Raw genomic sequence first — 23,643 nt, 5'->3', positions numbered from 1 at the left:
GGGCATCTGCTGCAGGGGTGGAGCTGTCCTGAGACAACTTCCTGGTGCCCAGGCCGAGCGACTGAGGCTGGGTTTTGTTCTGCCCTTCCGTGGTTGGGGTGGGGGGGGGTCAAGTGAGGGGTCAGCCTGGGCCTGGTAGATGGGCCTGTCTGTTGAATATGCAGGTGTACGCACGGCTCTGGCATTGTCTGGGTTGAGGTTGGTGGAGAAGGGGGCTGGAGGTTTGGGCACACTGGCACCTAAGCAGCCGGTGAGGCCGCGGGAGCGCAGGGTCTCCTGGAGTGGCATGTGGAAGAAAATGGAGCTCAACAGGAACCTGGCCAACTGCCTTCGCCCCACCCCTACACACCGCTTGTTTCTGTCAGTTTGCAGTGTGGCCGGAGAAGGGTGGGTCTAGTAGCTGGAATTCTTCATCTAGGCAGATGGAGAATGGGCAAAGGATGTGAACACATGCTTCTGTAAGGAAACTGCCAGAAGGGTCATTAACCATGTGAGAAGATGCTGCGTGTTATTAGCAGCTGGGGCGATGCACGTGAAAGCCGTGATGAGAGATTTCTTCACGACTTCATGGTTGGCCAGCGAGACAGCGCAGGAATCAGCAGTGTAGTATGGAGGGTAGATGGGTATGGAGGCGGGGAGCTGGGAACTCAGGCTTGGCTGGTGGGAGGGCTCAGGGGGTGTGGCCTGTGGAGAAGAGTGGGGTCGCCCCTTCAAGAGGTAGATGTACAGTTACAGTCTTACATAACAATGCCACTCCTGTAGATAGTCGCAGCACTATCCTAAATAGCCCCTAAATAGAAACAACCAGAGTGTCTGTCGGCTGGTGAATGGCTAATAAAACGTGGTGTGTGCACTGTGGAATGCTGTGCCTAGCACAACACAGAGGACGCGTGCAGGTGTCACGCCCTGGGGAAGCCAAGTGGCTGGCCACACAGGACAAAGATGCTGTACTTCTAGCTCTGTGAAACGTTCAGAGTAAGCAGATCTGCCGAGCTGTGTGCCCCTTGTAACGTAGTTTGTGTCACTGTTCCACGCCCGAGCATCCCCACAGCGTCTGACCTGGCTCAGGGCTGTTGGGGGCTGGCGTGTGCTGGGCACTGTGCTAATCTCTTTGACCCCCTCTCCAAAGAAAAAAACACCTCTATGTTGTTACAGAGAAGCAAAGCCAGGCCGCAGGCTGTGCAGTTGCCTACCCAAGGTCATGCATCCTGTACCCCATTTGGTGTGGCTTGTAGAAGCCTGCCAGGTCCCACAGGTGGTGGTTACGGGGTGACACCCCCCCAGACTGTCTGCAGGAGATGTGGCTAACGGGCTGAGCTTATCAGCAACTCCCCCCTCCCACTGCCCATCCTTGGAGATGCAGCAGTGGGGAACTGGAGAGCAGAGCCGGGGTCAGAAGGCTCCTGAGCGGCGGGGGCAGCCTGGAAAGTCCTGCCACTAGGACAGGGCCCAGCCCCCTCCTGGGCCAGCTCAGGAGTCCACATGGGAAAACTGACCCCACCTGTCCCTTTCCTCCCATCACTGGGCTTAGACCGAGATCTGCCAGAGAATCAAGATCCCCAGCGCAGGGCTCAGCGGATGCCCGGAGCAGGAAGCAGACCAGTCCTCAGAGACCCGAGCAGAGTTCCTGCCTGCCATGCCAGGGCTCTTGACAGCTCTGGAGAGTTCTGGATCTGGCCGAGCTCAGGCCCCAGGCTCTAAGACCCGTGTGTATTTTACCCTAAATCAAATCCATCTGGTTCTTATTTATTTACACTTAACTCATCAAATGCAATTTTGCCAGAGCCACTCGATAGCCAAGAGGCTTTTCTGCCTCAGCCGCCCTTCAGAGGGGAGCACGGGAGGCCGGGCCCAGTGTTGGGACCAGGTGTCAGCTCTCAGTGGTGGAGGTCAGGCCCAGCCTCCGCCTCTGCTCCCACCCCTGCTGGGAGCTGAGACGCGGAGCCAGCGTGAGGCCTGACACCCAGTGGGTTCCCTTCAGCCACGGAAGGACGGGTGGGGTCCGAGCAGAACACCACATCTCTGTTTCAAATCATGGAATGTTCATGGGAAACAAAGCAACCAAAGCTGGATCCAGAAGCTTTTTTTTTTTTTATGTTATAAATAACTGCAAACCTGGATTCTCAGTCCAAAGGAGAACAAACTGCCAGCTATTAATAAAAACAAACATTAGCACCTTGGGCCAAACAGCAGACCTCAGGAGCAAACCACAGCCCCGCCTGCAGGGGCCCGGCCTTCCCTGGGTTTGTTGGCCTCCAGTCCGCCGGCGGGGGCCTACAGAGACACCCCTGCAAGGAGAGCCGCGTCTACCGCAGTCCGTAGGGCCAGGCCCAGCACCATCCCCGGGGGCTGGGCGGGCGCGCAGTGGCTCCTGCCCATGAGGAGGGAGCCCACAAGGCAGAGATGGGCAGGAGCTGCTACTGAGGGCTGCCTGCCCTGGCCCAGTACCAGGCCTGTGTGCCGGGGGCGGCTGCACACAGGCCTCCAGGGTACTGGTAGTACTCAAGTGCTATGTCCTGTTGGAACTAGAGTCCTCCATGACCTCTGCCCTTTGCAAAGGGGCTCTGGAGAGGCTGGAAGAAGGGACAATACTCAGGTCCAAGCTGGGGCTGTGTTGGAAGAGCTGGGGAGATAAAAGAATGAGGTGGTAAGGAAAAGTCAATGGCCTGGGTGACTGGGTGGGAGAGAGAGAGCCGACAGTAGTTCGGGGACACGGTGCTCCTGGGGGGCATCTTGCCCTAGGTGTTTAGGCCTTCCATGGCACTGGCTTCTGCCTGCCCCCATCCCTCCCACGCCAGCAACCATTGGCTGGTGCAGACTCCAGGAAGAGCAGGCCCCTTTGTCCCTCCCAGACCTCACACCCCTGTCTGTCTCCCACTGAGGGGTCTCTAACCCCGCAAGCCAAGGCTTGGCTTCCTCTTCTGCTCCCTTTCTTGCCTGCCTGGCACCCAAAGAATTAGGGGCTCCCTCAGGTGTGGAGACACAGCTAATGGTGCATTTGTGCATGAGAGGCCTCCCCGCCTGGCACCCCGTGGGCCTTGGGGTCTGCGCTGCACCGTTCCCCGCAGCTCTGGGCCGGCTGTGAGGCCATCCTCTAGAGTCTGCCCTGCAGCTCCATTGCGTTTTGGCCATGGTCACACAGAAAGATGGACCAGCGGCTGGGTCCCAAATGCGCCCCCCTCCCCAGCTCCTGGGGGAGTCTGGACTGTCAAGCGTGGAAGCCGGCCCCTGGGCCCTCCCTGGCCTTGGCTCGGTGGTGCCCTCCCCCAGCGACTGCTGCCCTGCTAGCCAGACTGGTGGGTGGCCAGGCAGGGCCCATGTTTTCAGGAGTCCTGTGGGATCACAGGCCACAGAGCTGCGCTGGAGCCTCGCTCCACTCACCTCCTCCCCGGGCCCCCGGGCCCACTCCCCCCACAGCCACGTTCCCCGGAGGTTTTCAGAGCCCTTCTCCTGCTAGAAGAGCCCGCGGCACTGCGCCTCTGCCCCACCCTGCCCTGCCTCCCTGCCTTCTGAGCTGCTGCTGTTCCTCCTCCTCCTCCTTCCCTCTCCTCTTCTACCCTTGGGTTGCCAATCTCCTAGCAGCCCCTCTGCCCCCATCTCCTCCAGAAAGCCTCCCATGCCTGTGTGCTGGTGTGAAGCTTTACCCAGTGGCCCGGGCAGGGACTGAACTGGCTGTGTTCACTTGAGTGGGCCTTGGGTGTTGGTGGTCTGCTCCAGAAGTGGACAGGGGTGAGCACTGGGCTGTGCTCAGAATAGCAGAAGTGGAGCCGCTGGTGAGTGGCAGAGGAGGTGAGCAGTTGGTAGGGCCCTGGCCGGGGCCTCTCTGGGGGCATCCACCCATGCGGGGACACCCCACGCAGCCACTCCTCGACTGGGGTCAGCCGTGAGGAGAGGCAGGCCTAACCGCACGCAGAGCAGAGACATGACGGCCAGGCCCTGTGCTCCACACAGAGGAAGAAAGGGGGAACAAATGCGTCCTGGCCTAGGGACTGGGGGGACTGGGTGCTGGGCCTGGGTGCTGCTAGCCCTGGGAGGAGACACAAAGGAGGGCAAAGCCCTGGGTTTGGGAGAACAAACGCGTAGCCAGGGCGGGTGTGTGAGCCTTTCCTGCGTCCGACATCTTCAGAGAGATGTGGGGCTCTGAACCAAGGAGCCCCATCCCAAGGGGTGCCATGTACAGTTAGTAAGTGCGTGTGAACCCCAAGCCACGGCCTGATGGGCGTGAACGGGGATGAGAGTCGTGTGCCCCGCCGCTCTGCGCTCACCTCCGGGTGTGGGAGCGTGCTGTGGGTCCACGAGTGGGCGTAAGGAGCTTATCTCCCGGTGCTCCAGAACCACTGCCCGGTGGACCGCCTGCAATCCCTGACCTCCCGGGCTCTTCCTGGATGTGGGCCTGGCGCCGCTCATGAGCCCCCGGGCAGGGCAGAACTTGAGGGGCCTGGCCCTGGGTGCTGTGGAGGTACTGCTCAGGATGGGGTGTACATGGTGGGGGCTCTGCCCTCTTCTGAGGGACCGCGGTGCCCTGCTAGGCAAGCCGGTCTCCCCCGGCTGTGGGGACAGTCACCCCTCCAAGCCCGCGGTCCAGCTGCCTGCTCTGCAGCCTGTTTGGGAGCAGAAGGTGTGCGTGGGCCCCGGCTTCCCAGGAAGGGCGCGAGCGAGGCTTGTGTTTGGACCCCATGGAGAAAGGGTGACGAGGGACACCCCCCTCCCGCCGGCTTAATCTGGGGCTTTATCACTGGGGAGTGAGGGAAAGAAATGTTTACACGGCCTTGCATTTGTTTCAAATTATTCATCAGTGTTGGAGAGCCATTGTTCCCGCTAGTGTAAACAGCTCTGTCCCACAGGCCCAGCCACCCGGCCAGGCCTCCGCGTCTGGCAGCTGCCCTTCGCTTCCTCGCCCTCCCTCCGTGAGGTAAGAGCCGGGCCAGGCCTCTGCTTGGTCACACATGGGTGGCATTGGGTGAAAGCATTTCTGCCCTGTGATGCTGGCATGGCGGGGTCTGTCTGTCCTGTCTGTCCTACAATTGAGCCTTCACTCCTGCTGGAGAGGCCCAGGCCCAGAGCAGAGTGTCGGCCATGGAAGAGAGATCATAACCGACCGCAGGGCCTCGGACCTGCCGCGTGGTCAGGTGTGTGCCAGGACCTGGGCACAGGTGCCTCTCAGATCTTGCTGGGCCAGAGATGGGACTAATCCTAGTAGAGAAACTGAGTCACACTCCAGGCTCTCAGGAACAGCCACGCCTGGGACTTGATAGACAGGAGCACAAGTTGACCCCCAGATTCAAGTTCACAGACAGACAGGGTTGTTTATGACATTAGTTTGAACTTCCTTGTGGCACAGTCAGCTTAGAAGGAGGCTGCAGGCCGAAGCACTGGAGCCAGGCCTAGGATGTCAGTCCTGCCTTACTGTGACTTTGCTCAGGCTACCTCGCCTCCCCACTCCCCTTCTTCTGAGCCGGGGTCTTGGATGGCACCAGTCAGTAGACCCATGTGCCACATAAGCTGTGGCCTGTGGTGAGCTCCCGGGGATGCTGGCTTTGTGGTGCTGAGGATGGGGACACAGGAAACCTAGCAGCCCAAGCTGGAGGAGTATGTGGGGGGGTGCGGCCACTTGCTGAACCTTGGGGTCCCTCCACAGAGGTGACCACAGGGAGCCACCAGCAAGGCTGGGGAGGAAGGCTGCCCTCTCCCTGAGCTCCTGTCAGCAAGAGTCACCTTTCCATTGGAACTGTCACCACTGGTGGCTTTTGGAGTTCAGAGCCCTACCTCCCTGCTCCAACTGCCACTCAGCTGACATTTGAGCCTGCCAGAGAATAAGGCCGCGCCGCGCTGTGGGCCTCAAAGGCAGCCGCGATCTCCTGGGTGGTAAAGCAGTCTGCTGGCCCTGAGCCTAAATAGGGCCCAGCTGACAGCTCTGCCGGCCAGTCAGCACAGGTCGCTGTGCTCACCTCCACCTCTTCTCATCCTTTTAGTACCAAGAATAAAAGATGTCTGTGTTCAAAAGAACCGGATGGAATTTCTCAGCAGCAAAGTGTGTGTGTGCCCGCACACGTGTGCGTGTGCGAACATGGAGAGGCGGGCACTGGCTGGAGGCAGCCAGTAGCTCTCATTGCCTTTGTGGTTTTATATATTTGCCTATTAAAATGACAATACAGCCATGGAACATTAAGGTTTAAGAAGCCCTTCTTTCATTAAACAAACCGACGGAGTAGGGGGTTATGACTTCAGTAATTGAAACATGCTGTTCCGTTCAGGACCAGAACTCCATAAAGACTCTTTTCAGCCAGCTACTCGCCTTTGTGCCAGCAGCCTCTGGTCAGAAGTGAGTGTCCGCCCCGAGGCCCGTCCCTCCCAGGGAGTGGGAAAGACCTCCTGGCAGTGATCCCTGGCTGTCCTGGAAGCCAGAGGTCAGGGCCTTTTCAAACCCTCCCACCCTCTGGGCTTTTGAAATCAATCTGCAGGGCCTAGGGCCTTGGGGTGGCACAGCCTGCCCCGGCGTCCAGCCTCCCCCTGGGTCTCACGTGGCTCGCTGTAAACTTGAGAAAGGAGGGAATGGCGGATTGTGGTTGGCAAGGCTGCTTGGGGAGAGGGGGAAAGGGAGGGAGGGCGGGCTGCACTGTGCTTCTGGGGGAAGGGGCTCAAGTGTGGGAGTCAGTCTTCCAGGTTTGATTTCTGCCTCTGATGCTTAATGCATATGGGACATTGGACAAGTGGCCTTGTGTCCCTGTCCCTCGGATTCCTCATCTAAAGACGGGCCAGTTCCTGGCTCTGGTGAGTTGAGGCAAGGACTAAAGGAGTTAAGATAAGTAGCGTGCTTAGACCGCTGCTGGGCACCTGGCGAGCAACCACCATCACTGGCCCCTTCTCTGGACTGCTCTGTAGAAGGGCCACTGAGTACCACAGAGTACCTCTGAAGTGTGGCTGTAGAGTATGGCCGTGGATTGCCACTGCAAAACACCTTCCTAGGACAGCACCCAGAAGTGGCACTTCGCAGCACCTCCATGAAATACTGCCTTGAGTACACTGCACAATACCACTGTATAGTACAACATAGCATGGACTGGAGGTACCGGAGTACCACTGCACAGTATCACCAGGCAAAAAACCATTGGTACTGCCACAGAGTACCACTGTGAGGTACCACCATAACATAGGCGTGGGTACTGCCGCAGAGTACCACCGTGAGATACCACTGTAACAGAGGCGTGGGTACTACCACAAAATACCACCGTGAGGTTCCACTGTGGCATAGGCATGGGTACTGCCGCAGAGTACCACCGTGAGGTACCACTGTGGCATAGGCATGGGTACTGCCGCAGAGTACCACTGTGAGGTACCACTGTGACATAGGCATGGGTACTGCCACAGAACACCACCGTGAGGCACCACTGTGACATAGGCGTAAGTACTGCCACAGAGTACCACCGTGAGGCACCACTGTGACATAGGCGTGGGTACTGTCACAGAGTACCACCGTGAGGCACCACTGTGACATAGGCGTGGGTACTGTCACAGAGTACCACCGTGAGGTACCACTGTGGCATAGGCGTGGGTGCTGCCACAGAGTACCACCGTGAGGTACCACTGTGACATAGGCGTGGGTACTGCCGCAGAGTACCACCGTGAGGCACCACTGTGGCATAGGCGTGGGTACTGTCACAGAGTACCACCGTGAGGTACCACTGTGGCATAGGCGTGGGTGCTGCCACAGAGTACCACTGTGAGGTACCACTGTGACATAGGCGTGGGTACTGCCGCAGAGTACCACCGTGAGGCACCACTGTGGCATAGGCGTGGGTACTGTCACAGAGTACCACCGTGAGGTACCACTGTGGCATAGGCGTGGGTGCTGCCACAGAGTACCACTGTGAGGTACCACTGTGACATAGGCGTGGGTACTGCCGCAGAGTACCACCGTGAGGTACCACTGTGACATAGGCGTGGGTACTGTCACAGAGTACCACTGTGAGGTACCACTGTGACATAGGCGTGGGTGCTGCCGCAGAGTACCACTGTGAGGTACCACTGTGACATAGGCGTGGGTACTGCCGCAGAGTACCACCGTGAGGCACCACTGTGGCATAGGCGTGGGTACTGCCGCAGAGTACCACCGTGAGGCACCACTGTGACATAGGCGTGGGTACTGTCACAGAGTACCACTGTGAGGTACCACTGTGACATAGGCGTGGGTACTGTCACAGAGTACCACTGTGAGGCACCACTGTGGCATAGGCATGGGTACTGTCACAGAGTACCACCGTGAGGCACCACTGTGACATAGGCGTGGGTACTGCTGCAGAGTACCACTGTGAGGCACCACTGTGACATAGGCGTGGGTACTGCCGCAGAGTACCACCGTGAGGCACCACTGTGGCATAGGCGTGGGTACTGTCACAGAGTACCACCGTGAGGTACCACTGTGGCATAGGCGTGGGTGCTGCCACAGAGTACCACTGTGAGGTACCACTGTGACATAGGCGTGGGTACTGCCGCAGAGTACCACCGTGAGGTACCACTGTGACATAGGCGTGGGTACTGTCACAGAGTACCACTGTGAGGTACCACTGTGACATAGGCGTGGGTGCTGCCGCAGAGTACCACTGTGAGGTACCACTGTGACATAGGCGTGGGTACTGCCGCAGAGTACCACCGTGAGGCACCACTGTGGCATAGGCGTGGGTACTGCCGCAGAGTACCACCGTGAGGCACCACTGTGACATAGGCGTGGGTACTGTCACAGAGTACCACTGTGAGGTACCACTGTGACATAGGCGTGGGTACTGTCACAGAGTACCACTGTGAGGCACCACTGTGGCATAGGCATGGGTACTGTCACAGAGTACCACCGTGAGGCACCACTGTGACATAGGCGTGGGTACTGCTGCAGAGTACCACTGTGAGGCACCACTGTGACATAGGCGTGGGTACTGCTGCAGAGTACCACTGTGAGGCACCACTGTGACATAGGCGTGGGTACTGCCACAGAGTACCACCGTGAGGCACCACTGTGGCATAGGCATGGGTACTGTCACAGAGTACCACTGTGAGGCACCACTGTGACATAGGCGTGGGTACTGCCGCAGAGTACCACTGTGAGGTACCACCATAGCATAGACCATGGGCACTGCCATGGAGTACCACTGCACAGCACCACTCTAGCATGGACCATAGGGACTAACAGTACCACTGCACAGTACCCCTCTAGCCAAGGCTCTGGGCACTGCCAGACCGTGAGTGCTGCCACGTTGTGCCCCCGCTGAGGCCTCTGGCGCAGCCTGGGGAGAGTGTGGGCTCCGAGTGCGACTTGCCTGCTCTTTTCTCCTCTTCCCGCAGATGTGGACGAGTGTCAGGACAACAATGGCGGCTGCCAGCAGATCTGTGTGAACGCCATGGGCAGCTATGAGTGCCAGTGCCACAGTGGCTTTTTCCTCAGTGACAATCAGCACACCTGCATTCATCGCTCCAACGGTGAGTGCTTTCCGGGCTCGCGCTCCGTCTCCACGCGTGTATGCGTCCGGGCCGGGGATTCAGGGTGACCTGAGAGGCTGCTTCGTGCTTCTGACATTGGTCTGCATGGAAATCCTTCTAGTTCCTTCCCTCTGCCAGCTGCGTGGAGCTGTGTTGTTTCTCCTGTGACTATGTGGAGAAGAGGCGGGGTGACTTGGGGCCTGGCTGTGGCCAGGAAAGGTGGGCTCTTGCCAGCCCAGAGTGCTTTGGTTGGGAGCCTGCTGCCCTCTGGAGGCCAGGTAGGATTGCCTCCGCGGGGAGGAGAAGAGGGGTGAGGAAGGCTCCTGCCTAGCTGCAGAACTGCAGCTGGGTGAACTGGGGCAGACCCAGGCCCTATGGCGCCCGGCAGCCCGGTGGGTGAGGGCATTGCTGGTGGGGCATGACACCCAGATCCTGAGGCCTGGGCTGATGGAAGCAGGGCCGGCCCCTTGCTCCGTGGGACATGCGTGCTTCTGGGCACGCACTCGCTCAGGGCAGAGCACCCAGACACCCGCCACCTCGCACAAGCGGCCCGGGCAGGCAGGAACTCACTTTGCTCCTTACAAGCCTCCCAGTGTGGAGGCTGCCCAGGGTGGAGGCAGATGGCCTGAAGGAGGACCGGGAGCCCTGGGCATGTCCTGCAGAGCGTGGAGCGGAGGGTGCTCCTGCCGGGGGACCCTCGCTTCTCATGGGGAGAAGGGTTTGCAGGCCTGGGGATCACAGGCTGCACTGCAAGCCGCTTCCCCAGCCCAGGCGTGAGCACGGTTTCCCTGCAGCAGGCTCTGCAGAGCGGCTGCCTCGGCTGAAAGGAGGCTGTGCAGAAGAGGATGAGGGCCACTTGTCGGCGTGTGTGTGTGTGTGTGTGTGTGTGTGTGTGTGTGTGTGTGTGTGTGTGTGTGTGTGTGTGTGTGTGTGTGTGTGTGTGTGTGTGTGTGTGTGTGTGTGTGTGTGTGTGTGTGTGTGGTGGTTTGGCCTCTCGATGCTGGCGGGGTGAGGAGGTTGCAGACTTTGTCATTGGCCGCAAGAGCCGGGGTGGGGGGAGCAGCGTGGTGAGGGTGACAAGCTCCCACCAGGGCACCGGCCTGAGCACCAGCACAGACCACTCCCTCGAATCTGGAGCCCCACAGGTCAGGGGAGCAGCGCCAGGCTGGGGCCCATTGCGGGGCGTCCTCTCCACAGGTGCTCAGGCATGCAGGGAACAGCGCTGTGGCGAAAGGCCTCTACAGGGAAGCCATGTGCGCGCCGTTACTGAGTTATGAGAAAGAGCCGTCTGAAAGTGTGAAAGTGTGGAGGCAGTGCAGGGAAGGAATGCGTGCAAAGGCCAGGAGGAGGGGCAGGGTCCCGGAGGGAAAAGGGGAGGATCTCCAGAGACACCTGGGAACTTCCAGGGGCTGGGCGTGGAAGCATTGTATGCTGCTGGTATTTGGTAGGACACCAGGCCTGTGGTTCTCCCTTCCCAAAGACCCCCAATGAGCAGATTCTGATTTTTCAGTGAAACCAAGAATCTAGATTTCACCCAAAGGCAGATGTTAGAGCCACAACTCGCTCTGTGCTCACCACTGAAATTCCCTTCTCCTGTGAGGACTTAGGAGTGGGTGGATCTCTCTTTGTGAATCTCATCAGCAGAGCCAACCTAAGAACAAACAGACCTTGCTGGACCTCTCTCTCGGGGGAAGCAGCAGTCCTGCCAGGATTTATGAAGGCTGTAAGGAAAATCCAGAGAGAGCGGGATGAGCGTGCAGGGCGCGGCCAACGGCTGGCAGTGCCCAGGAAGGACAGGGTCTGGGGCCTGGAAGGTTGCCTTCCTCGTTGAGCCTTCTCCCGTGGTTGTGACAATTGCTCGCTCTGACTGTCCACCATGATGGTGACTGTTTATGGCTGAACTCGAGAGCCTGCCTATGGTGCTAGGACTGAATGTTTTTGCACCCAGTGACCTCTGATTATGTGGTTCCTGGACGCTCCTGTGGGTGGACCCAGAATCCTTTGGCAAGTTGGTCTCTCTTCTGAATGGAAGGAAACACCCAGAGTACATGGGAGGAGTCAGCTAGGGTCGGTCCGGGCTCCTGGCTGAGAAACAAGGCCCCGCAGGCTGGGCCCTTCATCGTGTCCTGGCTTCCAAAGTGCCAGCCCAAACCCTGGCCCCAGATGTGTGCATCTGGGGCCAGGCGGGGGTTGGGAGAGCTGGACTCTTGGCCCCAGCTCTCTCTGTAGCCTCCACAGTTACTCCTGCCATGTCAGAAGGACCGGGTCACCCTGCCTGGGCCACGGGAGGTCAGCCAAGTGCAGTCCCTGCCCCGCAGGGAGCCTCAGAGGTAGGTAGCTTCTTCAGATCTTTGGAAATTACGTTTGATGTGGAGACGCGCCCAGGCTGCTCCCATCCGTAATGGGGTGGGCGGGGACCCGCAGCCGTAGAGCTCTGGCCAGGCCCTCTGCAAAGCGCTTCCTCGCGTGACCTCAGGGCTGTCACAGCTGCTCTTGCCTCGTGCTCAGCCCCTGGCCCAGCAGGTTCCGAGAGCCCCTCCTCTGGCACTCAGTCCCTGGAGCCAGTCCTGGCTGAGCCCCAGCACCAGCCCCTGCTGCACAGCCCGCCTGGCCACAAGCCTGGCCACCCAGAGGCCAGCAGCCCCTTCAGGGCTCACTCCCTCTCCCATATCTGCTCCTTCTGTCTTTAACTTAGGGTAAGTTTGTACTCCAAGAAGGTCCAGGCTTGAGGTGAACTTCCTCTCAGTGAAGAGTCTGACCCACCTGGGTCAGATGTGAGAAGGTCTCTGAAGGCCTGGGTCTGCGCGTGGTGGGGTCCAGGCGTGTTCCCTGTGAAACTTTCCATCTAGAAAGAGAAAAAGCTCTAAGCAAGGACTTAGATTCATGTGCCTGGGGCATCCGAAAGGTGACCAGCAGGGCCACCAGGGCCACCTCGTCGGTGGTGGCCTGCTGTTGGCAGCACAGGTCCTGGTACAAGGGGCTGTGGGCATGAAGTGCCCCCTGCCCATGCAGGGCCACGCTTGGAAGCTGTGCCACATGGTTGTGTAAGCCTCGTGCAGCCGTGGCAGAAAGTACTAGAGAGAAAACACCTCCTTGTTCCCACAATTGTGGAAGCAACACTGGCTTTACAAGGGCTTTGAGAGCTACCTGTGGCCACGCCCAGCCTCGGGACTCTCTTGTTTCATGAGGTGCATTTGAGATGGGGTCTTGCTATGGTACCCAAGCTGGTCCAAGATCACGGGGATCCCTCCAATTCAGCCTCTGAGTAGCCGGGACTACAGATGTGCGCTGCGTGTCTGGCTGCCTTGGCACACAGTTTGTGGAGGTGATCTGGCCTGTCTCTGACGGGCAGCTTGTGCAGCTGCCAAGGCTCACACTCTGTGGGCTCTGCCCAATTGGAGGTAGCCATGCCACACAGGGGCCTGCACTTAAACGGAGGGACCATGCCGCCCAGGGGCCTGCTGGCACCACACACCAGAGCCTCCTGTTGGCCCAGCCAAGGGCATCAAGGGCTGACCCAGGAGCATTTCACCGTCTGGCGAACCTTCTGAATGTGTAATAAGAATTTTTTTTTTCACCTTAAAGCGATTCAGATGAAGCTGCAGAAACCTTAAAGTGAGGTCCTGAGTGCCCTTCACCCAGTTTCCCCCAGGGCTGATGTCTTACGTCTCCAGACTGTGACATCAGACAAGGATACCCATGGGTCTGTGACACTTCATTCCCCACAGAGTCACTTATCGGTCACCACAATTAAGAGTTTCTGTCTGAATAATAACTGAATGCTCTGCCGAGCCCTGTAATGATCACTCTAGCAAGAGCTCTGTCATTTGATGTCCAAACCGCTAGACTTTGAAGAGTGAAAGAAGACTTTGTGGTCATGCCCGGGCATTGGGTATAAACTGGGCCATCCCTGGAAAACAGACCCTGAAAGGATTGCTTCTCAGCTCCCTTACAACATGAGGGGCACTAAGGTTACTCGTGTCCATTCTTTGCCTCCCATGAGGTGGGTACTAAGCACTGAGGCTATGGTGCACAGATCTATACTGGCCTAGGAGGCCAGGAAGCCGGCCCAGCCCTGATGAAGGGGGCCAGGGGTTCCCAAGAGGAGGGTTCAAGAACAAGTGGCCAAACTCATGACTTGAGGCAGCCAGTCTTGAAGAATAATTCCAAGTAAGGCTGGGAGGAAGAGCCTTGGAAGGCCAGGTTAGGAGGATTGCGCCATCTCTGGTCACTTTTCTGGAAAAGTGTCAGGAATAGGGTTGTGCTTGGAGAGTACCCAGCCTCTAGCACCATCTGATGGGGGCCATTACTCCAAGACTGCTGCAGGGCCCAGCGTGCAAGGATAGCCATGTGTAACCTAATGGCCGCTCATTCTGTCCACACGTGGTCCCATGCCTGTTCATCCTGACTGTTCATTCTGACCACATGTGGTCTCATGCCTGTGTCATCCTAATGTCTGTCCACATGTGGTCCTGTGCCTGTGTCATCCTAATGTCTGTTCACTCTGTCCACATGTGGTCCTGTGCCTGTGTCATCCTAATGTCTGTTCACTCTGTCCACATATGGTCTCATGCCTGTGTCATCCTAACAGTCATTCACTCTGTCCACACTCTGCCCACACCTATACTTTGCTCACATGGTTGCTTTGGATGTGGGTTCACCCTGGGCCAGAGAGTAAGTCTATGGCCTCCCCCAGAGCCTTCTCCCCTTCCCGCCCTGTTGGTCTGGGTCAAAGCTCCTTCAGCCAGCCAGCCTGGTGTCTCAGTGTGGCCAGCAGTTCTTTAACATTTCAGATTTCTGATCGGTCAGAAGAGTTTTCCGGTGGCCTGTTGGGAAGGGTCCCAAGAATATTAATCCCAAAGCAGGCAGAATAGCAAAGCTCACAAAACTGCTTAGGAATTTGTACTTTGAAAGTGAAGGGGCAGCCAGGTGCCAGTAGCTCATGCGTCTATTCCCAGATACTCAGGAGGCTGAGATGTGAGGATCATGGTTGGAAGCTGGCTCAGATGCAGGAAAGGAAAGCTCATGAGATTCTTAGCTCCAATTAACCACCCCCCCCAAACTGGTAGTGGCGCAGTGGATCAAAGTGGTGAGTGTTAGCCTTGAGCAAAACGTGCTCAGGGATAGCGCCCAGGCCCTCACCATCAGGAAGGAAAAGGAGGGAGGGAGGGAAGAAAAAGGGAGGGAGGAAGGAAGGAAGGATGGGAGGAAGGAAGGAAGGGTGAAGGGTGGGAGGAAGGGAGGGGGAGAGAACGGAAAGGAAGGGAAGGGAAGAAAAGAGAGCAAGTGCACTGATCAGTCATGAGTGGGAGTGGGCCCATTCTGAGACCCCCACTAGCCCTGGGCAGCACAGGGAGATGAGGCAGGGCTGGGCATGGGCACCGGCAGCCATGTGGTCTAGAATGCACACAGGCAGGGCAGGAGTGCACAGCAGGATGGCTGGGGGGTGACAGGAGATGGAAGGGAAGGACACAGAGATGGCTGAGGAACTGTGACAAGGTGAGGTAGCGTGGCAGCGGCGATGGCTTGAAGGGGAGGTGACGAGGGCGGCCGAGGTGACGGGTCGGGGGGATCTGAAGGGAACATGAGGGGACATGTGAGAGGAAAGCCATGGGAGGACAGCCAGGGAGAGGCATTAGGAAGAAGGCTGAGTGCCAGGACAGCTGAGGAGAAGGTGGTAAGTGACCATGGAGAGGGAGAGGTCACAGGCCAGGGAAGGTGACACGGAGCTGGGCCAGGGAAGGTGACACGGAGCTGGGCCGGGGAAGGTGACACGGAGCTGGACCAGGGAAGGTGACACGGAGCTGGGCCAGGGAAGGTGACACAGAGCTGGGCCAGGGAAGGTGACACGGAGCTGGGCCAGGGAAGGTGACACAGAGCTGTGCTGGGGAAGGTGACACGGAGCTGGGCCGGGGAAGGTGGCGCGGAGCTGGGCCGGGAGCTGGGCCGGGGAAGGTGACGCAGAGCTGGGCCGGGGAAGGTGACACGGAGCTGGGCCGGGGAAGGTGGCTGGAAGGTGTTGGAGAGAAGGCGATCGGGCAGCTAGGTGGCAGGGATGACGGGAGGCAATGCTGGCTGAGGGGAAGGAGACAGAGGAGACAGCATGACAGGGAATGTCTAAGGGACGGTGGGAGGAAGATGACTGGGGAGAGGTGGCAGGGCTGCGGCTGAGGCGGGTGGCAGGAGAGGGGATGAGAGGAAGAAGGCAGCGTCCAAGGAGGAAGAGGAGGAAGTCTGAGGCGAGGTGACCGAAGAGGCCGGAGGGGATGGTGACCGGATGACTGAGGCAGAGGTGATGTGGTGGCTGAGAGATGATGATGGCTGAGAAGTGACCGGAAGTTGATGCAAAGGTGACAGAGTGACAGGGATGTGACAGGAGAATGGCAGAGAGAGTAAGGTGAGGGGAAGTCTGAGGAGAAAGCAGAGAGACCCATAGACGCACGGGACACGCAGATGGACGTGTTCAATTGTCGCCCCCTCGTACAACCTTTTGAAGCAGTGACGGGAGGTGTCTGAAGAGAGGTGATGGGCGGGGTCTGGGGAAGGGGAAGGGGCGGGACCGGAAGGGCTGGCCCATAACGCCCCACCCACCCCAGGTTCACACTTCAGACTGCTACCCCGCCAGGTAGGTGCAGAATATTCCAGGGTGTTGCTGGACAAGGCCCAGCCTTGTTCTCTTTATAGCATGGAAACCCGGGGGTCCGAGAGGCCCGAGGGGTCGGCTTCCATTTCTCCCCGGCCCCTTTGTTGTGCTGGGGATTGAGCCTGGGGCCTGGTCCAAAGCAGGTGCCCACCAGAGGGTGCGGGGAGGGTGCAGGCGGGTACCTGCTGAGGACTCTGGGAGCTGATAGAGAGCTCTCTGTCTGTCTGTCTGTCAGTCAGGGAGAAAAGACTTCATGCTGTCTTTGTCCCTTCCTGCCATTAAGACAAAATGAGCAAAAAAGCAGAGCTGTGTTTCCCACGGCACTAGAGGCTGCCAAGTCCACGAAGGAGGCGGCGGCCAGCCGGGGCTGGAGCAAGGACTGCGCGCTGCTTCAGGCTGTCCCTTCTGCCCTCTTTTAAAGGTGCTGAGGGCCGAGCCCCCCTCTTTCTTCTGCTGCCTGGGGGTCCTGTTTCAGCAGAGTGTGGAGGGGACCGGCTCAGGCTGCAGTGCATACTGACCATGCACTGCCTGCCCCCCAGCACTGGGCTCCCGAGGGCTTGGGCGTCAGTCCTGCAGGATGTCTACCTTGATACCGGAGTGGTACAGGAGGCCAAGGCCACCCTGCCTGTGGGATATGCCCTCTGGCTGAGGTGCAGGTTCTGTGGGTCTAGGTCAGGACGAGGTCCAGTGTGTAGGGCCAGCTAGAATGCTGACCCTGGCCCTGGCCTCCCTCCGCCCTCTCCTCACTTTGTCTTCCTGCTCTGCCTCTCCCGACCTTGGCTGCAGGATGGGAGGACACGCCTCCCTCTCCATCTCCGCCAGGCCCAGCCCCACCACCCGCAGCCTGCCCTGCTTTCTACCCACACCCCTGGGATGCACCCCATTCCCCTCAAGGAGGGAAGATGGCCTCCACCGCCAGGGTCCAAGGTGGTACTTCCAGAGTAGGCCTTTCATGTTTCTGACAACAAAGCTAGCTCTTTCTTCTGTTCCATCCCCTTCCAGACCCTGGTAAGCAGCCCAGAGACCTTCGGTACCTCATGAGTCACCCTGTCGGCAAGACTCTGGCCTCCCGGGGGGCGAGGCTAAGCCTGGGCTCCAGGAGCACCATGTGGTCCCAGACAGGTCCCTCACTCCTGGCCTGGCACAGCCCAAGGCCGGCTCTGGCACTCAGCGGGGAAATTTATGGTGCTACTGGAGCAGGCTGGGCCTGGCCCTGTGCGGTCCGGAACGGCCCTCAAGGCAGGGACAATAAATCCTGCCTATTATTTTTTATGAGCCTCCCACCCCATAAACAACTCCTTTTGCTGGTAAGCCAGCTTCACGCACTTCTGGCCTGGCCTCCAGCCGGCGCCAGCGGCATCCCATGGCTGACTTCCCCGTGTTAGCAGCCGAATTTCCTCCGGGTCACGGGCACGTCGCCTCCTCGGGCTCGGACAGTAGAGTAGAAACGTGGCTTTAGCTCTGAAGAGACAGCGGCCCCAACTCCTGACTCTCTTCCCGTCCCTGGAGCACAATGTAAAATGGTGCACAAATCAATCTTTCTTTACAGAATTGGCAGAGAGGATGCAAATGAGCCTTGGCGGGCTTGGAACCATGGCGGACTACTCCCTTGGGTCCCTTAGCGCCTGGCCCTAGGTCAGTAGGACTGCCCCAAGCCTCACACATGTCACACACCCATGGGACAGGCTCTGCTGGGCCCGGTTGGAATGGCGTCTAGACTTGGGCACACGGGCGCCATGGTATCCGGAGTCTAATCTGTGTGGTGTGGCTCTTACCTCATTTGGAGGCTGAAAGAGAAAAAAAAAACAAAACAAAACAGGCTGAGAGGCAGAGATTTCTGTCTACAGAAAGTAGCAGAGGCGAGCTTCGAACCCAGGTCTGATTGCTTCCTAAGGGCACAGACCAGGAATGCACAGCAGGGTAACCAGGCAGGAGTGGGCCCAAACCCCCTGGGGCCCAGTGGGCCCCACCTTCCCATGCTACCCTTGGCCTGGGCAGCTGGCCTCGGGCTGAGTGCAGCCACCACTGCCCAGTCCAGCAGGGCCTCTCTTCCACTCAATCCTGGGCTGTGATAGTCCCCACCTGTTCCTCCGAGTGTCCCAGTCTTCCCTGCCCAGTCCCAGCAAACTCTGGGTCCAAATCCCATTCACACTGTGCCCTCTGGGACACCCTGTCTGCCCTGGCCAGTGCTCACTCCAGAACCTTCCATCTGGACAGCCCTTCTCTAGGCACCCCTCCTGATTTCCCCACTGGAGCCCTTCTGTCTCCTGTACCCCCACACCACCTCCCAGCACTGCCCCCCTGCCCCCCATGTCTCCACTCCAGGACCTTCTTCCTCATGTAAGTGTCAGCTCCGGGGTGACCCAGCTCCTCCACCCCTTCTTGCCTCCAGGGTGCAGTGGGGGGGAGCAGGTGTCAGGAGATGTTGACTGGAAAGTTCTTCTCTAGGCAGGCGGAAGCTGGCCCATTTGCCTGTTCTAGGGGAAGCGGAGGCCTGCCTGTGGCCACCAGCACACTGGCTGGGTCACCTGAGGTCTGGTCCTGCCCAACCTCCTGGGGCTGGCCACGGAGGCCTCGTCTGACCTGGCAGGACAGGAGGTGTCCACCGCTGGGCCAGGCGCCCGCCACAGCCCCATTCTCAGTCAAGGCTGGCCAGGCAGAGTCCCAGCCTCCAGTCCGGAGAACCGGGGGTCACCTCACACAACTCTTCCTGTTTACTTGGGTTCCTTCTCAGCCCCAGCCCAGCTCCTGCTTGGCTCCGGCCCTCTCCTCACCATCTTTAGTCCTGCTAACTGTCCGTGGCCACGTTTGCAGCTCTAGCCCTGACCCTAGAGCAGCCGACTCCTGGGCAGAGTGTGCCGGCGTAGTGCTGCCTGCCACCTGCTCAGATCCAAGCATGCTCTCTTCCCAGCCCACACCTGCTCTTCAAGGCCGCCCTCGACCACCCCTTCCTGTGACTGACACACACAGACACGCACGCACGCACGCACGCACGCGCACACATGCACACACACACACACACACACGCAGCCCTGCTCCTCCCCAGCTGCCTGCGGTACCCTCAGATGAACCTTGGTAGGTGCTGGTTCCCACGCCCTGAGCACTGCTCCCTACTTTTACTCATCCTCCCGCGTCCAGCTCCCTCTCACCGCCTGTGTCCAGCTAGCGGACCCTCGTGGGGCCTCCTCCTTTTGAATTGAACTCAGGTGTAGAATAGCTCCGGCCTCTGCATTTGGATGACTCCTCAACACCAGAGCAAGGTGGGAGCTGCTGTGTCTCTCGTAGAACGCAGGGCCCTGTGAGAAACCCGCTAAGCCGAGGGGAGGCCCCCCTCCTGCAGAAGCTGATGTCAGAGCCGGGGACAGCTTGCCACAGAGTGCTTCCGGGGCGTGGGGCTGCAAGGGGCACCCGCTCCTCATCTCCCAGAGTCTGAGATTCAGCTAGAGTGGCCTGGACCTCCATCCTGTGCCATGGCTAGCCAGGCTGCCAGGCTCCGTCTGCCCTCAGCCTCTCCCACCTGGCCTTCCTCGAGCTCCTGACCGTAGGATAGCAGGCAGCTTCCTCTGCCTCCCCGCCTTCCCAGACTCCTGTCCCCAGCAAATGGCAGCAGCGTGCACACAGGGATCCACTGTGCAGGGCCGGACAAGGCTTGGCCTGCGTTTGCGAAGGGAGTTGGGGGTCATTGATGTGAGTTCTTGGGAGAGAGAAAGGTCCTTCGTGTTTGGAAGGGCTCAGGAGACCACAGGTGTCTTGTGGCATGGGTGGCAAGCTGCGGCTGTGGCTCATGTTTTCTGTGACACTGGGGGATGATAGTGTGTGGGCACTGGGAACCCTCACGTCCGGAGAGAATCTCCTCCCAGACTCCAGGGCTGTCACCTGTCTGGAAGGAGATGCAGACTTGCTCCCAGGGCAGGGCAGAGCAGGACCCAGAGTCAGGGGAGCTGTCTAGGGCGAGCTGAGGGCGGCCCTGGACAGCCCGTCCCCCGTGCCTTCGTTTAAGCTGGGCTTTCTGATAAACAGCACTGTTCCCTGCATGGCTCCTACAGCACTTGGGACATACGTATGGAAAGGGTCTGCTGTTTATCTGAAGTCCAAACCTAACTGGACACACTGGGCAGTTGTGGGCTAACTGGCCTCTGGGCAGGCAGGAAGTTCAGGAGGTGTGTCCACCTCCTTTGCCTTCTCTGGAGTGGCCTGGTCCTCAGAGGCTTGCATGCAATTGTGGTGACACCTAGTGACCAACCCGGGAAGCTGAGGGGAGGGGAGCAGGGCATGGAGGCAGGTGGGACAGGCTCTAGGGACCACAGGACTCCATCCCGGAGACCACGGGGCTCCAGGCCTGGGACGCAGGCCAGCCTTTGTTAGATACCACCTGTGTGCCAGTGGCTGTCACTCACCCCTGTTCATAATTCAGCCTCAGGCAAAAGGAGGCAGGAAAACAAAAACAACATTTTTGTCCGTCGTGGGGCTTGAACTCTGGCCCTGGGCGCTGTCCCTCAGCTCTTCAGCTCAAGGCAAGTGCTCTACCTCTTGAGCCACAGCGCCACTTCCGGTTTTCTGATGGCTCTATTCCAGGCACACTGACGCTCCCCAGGAAGCAGGTGGGTCCGGGAGACTAACCTGCTCACCTGCAAGGGAAGGGGTGTGGGGACCTGGCTCTGGGCCAGGCCTGGGGCATGGCACAGGCCTCGGGTTCTGGGGAGCCCCACTGCATCACCCCGATTGCAATGAGACAGAGTCAAAGCCCTGGAATAGCTGGTACTGGAGATGGGCTCAGCTACCCTGCCCTCTCCCCACGTCCAGCCCAGCCCCTGCAGCTGCCCCTGTGCGTGTCTCCCCTAGCAGGGCCTTTCTGGTATTTTCATCCATCCTTCTCTAAGCCCACATGAGCTGCACATGCTTTTCCCATCCCAGCTTGCATAGCCGGCAGGGTCTGGGTTGCCCAAGATAGAGCCTCACCCTGCTCCACAGGCTCAAACCCAGGGCACTGCTTCCAGACTCATTTTTGCTCAAGACAAGTGTTCTGCCACTTTGAGTCACAGCTCCACTTCTGATTTCCTGGTAGTTCATTGGACATAAGAGTCTCATGGACTTTCCTGCCCCAGCTGGCTTCGAGCCGTGATCCTCAGATCTCAGCCTCTTGAGTGAGTAGCTAAAGCTTGAGCCTTTTACCCAGCTTTCTAGTATTTCATTGAGGAGGGAAAGGAGGGGAAATCCTTCCTCCCGAGTTGGAGGTGGGGGGGAAACAGAACACTTGTTCTCTGCTCATGTTCTGTCTTCCTGGCCCGCATCCCTTCCTGTCCCTTTCTGCGTGTGAGGGACGTGGATTTGGAATGTGACATATCGGTGAAGTTGTCATAGCAACAGCCCTAAGGAGGCACACCCGGCTGTCCTGCTGGCCACCGTGCGAGGGGGACTGGGCCCACCGGTGGGCAGAGGAAGCACAATTGTTTCGCTGTATGTGTGCCTGGGCCATCTCCAAAAATAAAGGGGGTCATTTGAGGAAACAGAAGTGAGCTACAGGGCCGGTCCCCAAGAGGAGATGGGGCCTGGGGAAGGGCTGTGGAGGGGGAGACCGCCTGGGGAGAGCGCAGGGCCCAGGCCGGGCCAGCCTGGCTGGCACCCAGGCTTGACCGTGCCGCTCCTCTGGCGTGTGGTTAGCATAGATAGTAGTGCAGTCAGGCCGGGGCCCACATAGTACCATCCAGGGAAGAGGAAGGGGAAGAGGCTCTGACAGGAAGTCCGACCCAGCCACCGGCACCCAAGCCTGTCCTCCCACCTGCTCCCCTGGGGTCACGTGACGTGACTGGTCAGTCTCTAGCCCCCTGCCTCTCTAGAACACCCTCACAGGGGACCCCCACCCCTCTGTGCCTCCTCCTGCTGGGGTGAAGTCCCACCCTGCCCTGTTTTCTCCTTCCCCCACCCCGGGAAGAGGCTGTGTGTGTGGCTGTGCCATGCAGAGGCAGACTGGGGCCATCCGCCTGTACCCAGTGGACGCAGGGCTCAGAAGTGACATGAGCTGCCCCAGTCACACAGCATGTGGCAGAGCTGGCGGTTACAGCGGCCAGTGCCAACTCCTGTGCTCAGCCTGGCCCTGAGGAGACGCTCAGGTCCAGTGTGCAGAACGTAAGTGGATTTGCAGCGATCGGATGGGATTAGATTCCACCGGGCAGGCTGCCCAGCCTGGCCGGCACCAGACTGGAGAGCGGGACTTGTCGGGGAACAACTGTGCCATTTCGATGCCCCTCTGGGAGGGAAGACAGGTGGGCTTTCTCGGCATTCGTGGCTCACCATACCCTCCCGAGTGAGGGAGACGTGGACTGTCCAAACAGGGAGCTGGGAGCTGGACATGAGGCTCACCACTGCTCACACACGTTGAGACGGGGCTGGAGCCCTAGGACAGGTGGAACAGCTCCAGTCTGGAGCCCAGGCCACTCCAGGACAGAAGTGGTTGGTACCTAGCACCTCGCTCTCCTCACAGCTAAGGCAGCGGGGGTCCGAGGACCCAGCGGGCACCAGTGGGGCTTCCTCTGAGCCCGGGGGCAGGTGGCTAAGAGCAGGAAGCCAGCTTGTCCTGAGCTGGCTACAAGGGCCCCAGGACCCCCTGGAGGTCTGAACCCCAAGGCGGGTGAGATGCTCAGATGCTCTAGGGACTCTTGGAGTCTTTGAGTTGGTGGAGGAAGCAGTCATCCACCATATGTGTGTAATACGTGATTTCTCAGAGCCTTCAACAAGTGTGTCATGAATTGTCCACACCAGACATCGCAGTACTACACAGGGCCAGGAGGCCATGGGGAGGCTTCCAAACTTCCTACCATACTCCTGAAAGTAACAGACAGCACCGCTCTTAGGATTGGCTTTATTCTCTCTTTCCTTTCCTTCCCTCCCCTCCTTTCTGACTGTTTTCTCCACTGATTTTTCTTTTCTTTCCCTCAGCTGCCGTTCACTGAGCCCCCACCCTGTGCCTGGCCCTGTGCTGGGAACTTGTGATATAAAGCAAAGCCCAGGTCTCTCCTACACAATGAAGATAAAGCTCAGCTCTTGGCTCACAGGCCCGGGCCTACCCAGCCTGGCTCCCAGCAGGCATTCCTTCTTGGTCTAGAAAATCATTTTTGGTTCAAAATAATATATGTACATATTTATATTTATATTCACATATAATACTTGTTGTTGTTGTTGTTGTCGGCCATGGGGCTTGAACTCTGGGCCTGGGCGCTGTCTCCCTCAGCTCAAGGCAAGTGCTCTACCACTTGAACTACAATGCCACTTCCGGTTTTCTGGTGGTTCACTGGAGATAAGAGTCACACGGACTTTCCTGCCTGGGCTGGCTTTGAACCGTGATCCTTAGATCTCAGCCTCCTGAGCAGCTAGGATGACAGGCATGAGCCGCCGGCTCCTGGCTGTAATACATTTTTAATTGTTAAATTACTTTCTAGTACAACAGATGTCAGTAGCTATAACTGAATACATCAGAGCTTGAAAATTATCAGAGACGCCCCATAGCTGGCCCTGCCCACCTCCAGTACCATCCC

General features: G+C 58.7%; 1 protein-coding gene across 1 annotated transcript in view; it reads left to right on the top strand.

Moving 5' to 3' along the window:
• Scube1 (signal peptide, CUB domain and EGF like domain containing 1) overlaps positions 1 to 23,643 on the top strand; it is a 100,110-nt gene that overhangs the window by 27,269 nt on the left and 49,198 nt on the right. The window contains exon 3 of the mRNA XM_069999858.1: positions 9,334 to 9,468. Within this exon, the coding sequence (XP_069855959.1) occupies positions 9,334 to 9,468 (135 nt within the window). The remainder of the gene's footprint in view (positions 1 to 9,333; positions 9,469 to 23,643) is intronic.

Source organism: Dipodomys merriami, unplaced genomic scaffold, assembly GCF_024711535.1.
Source record: "Dipodomys merriami isolate MVZ:Mamm:240054 unplaced genomic scaffold, mDipMer1.0.p SCAF_55, whole genome shotgun sequence".
NCBI classification, from domain to species: Eukaryota; Metazoa; Chordata; class Mammalia; order Rodentia; family Heteromyidae; genus Dipodomys; species Dipodomys merriami.
This window is presented reverse-complemented; position numbering and strand designations above follow the sequence as displayed.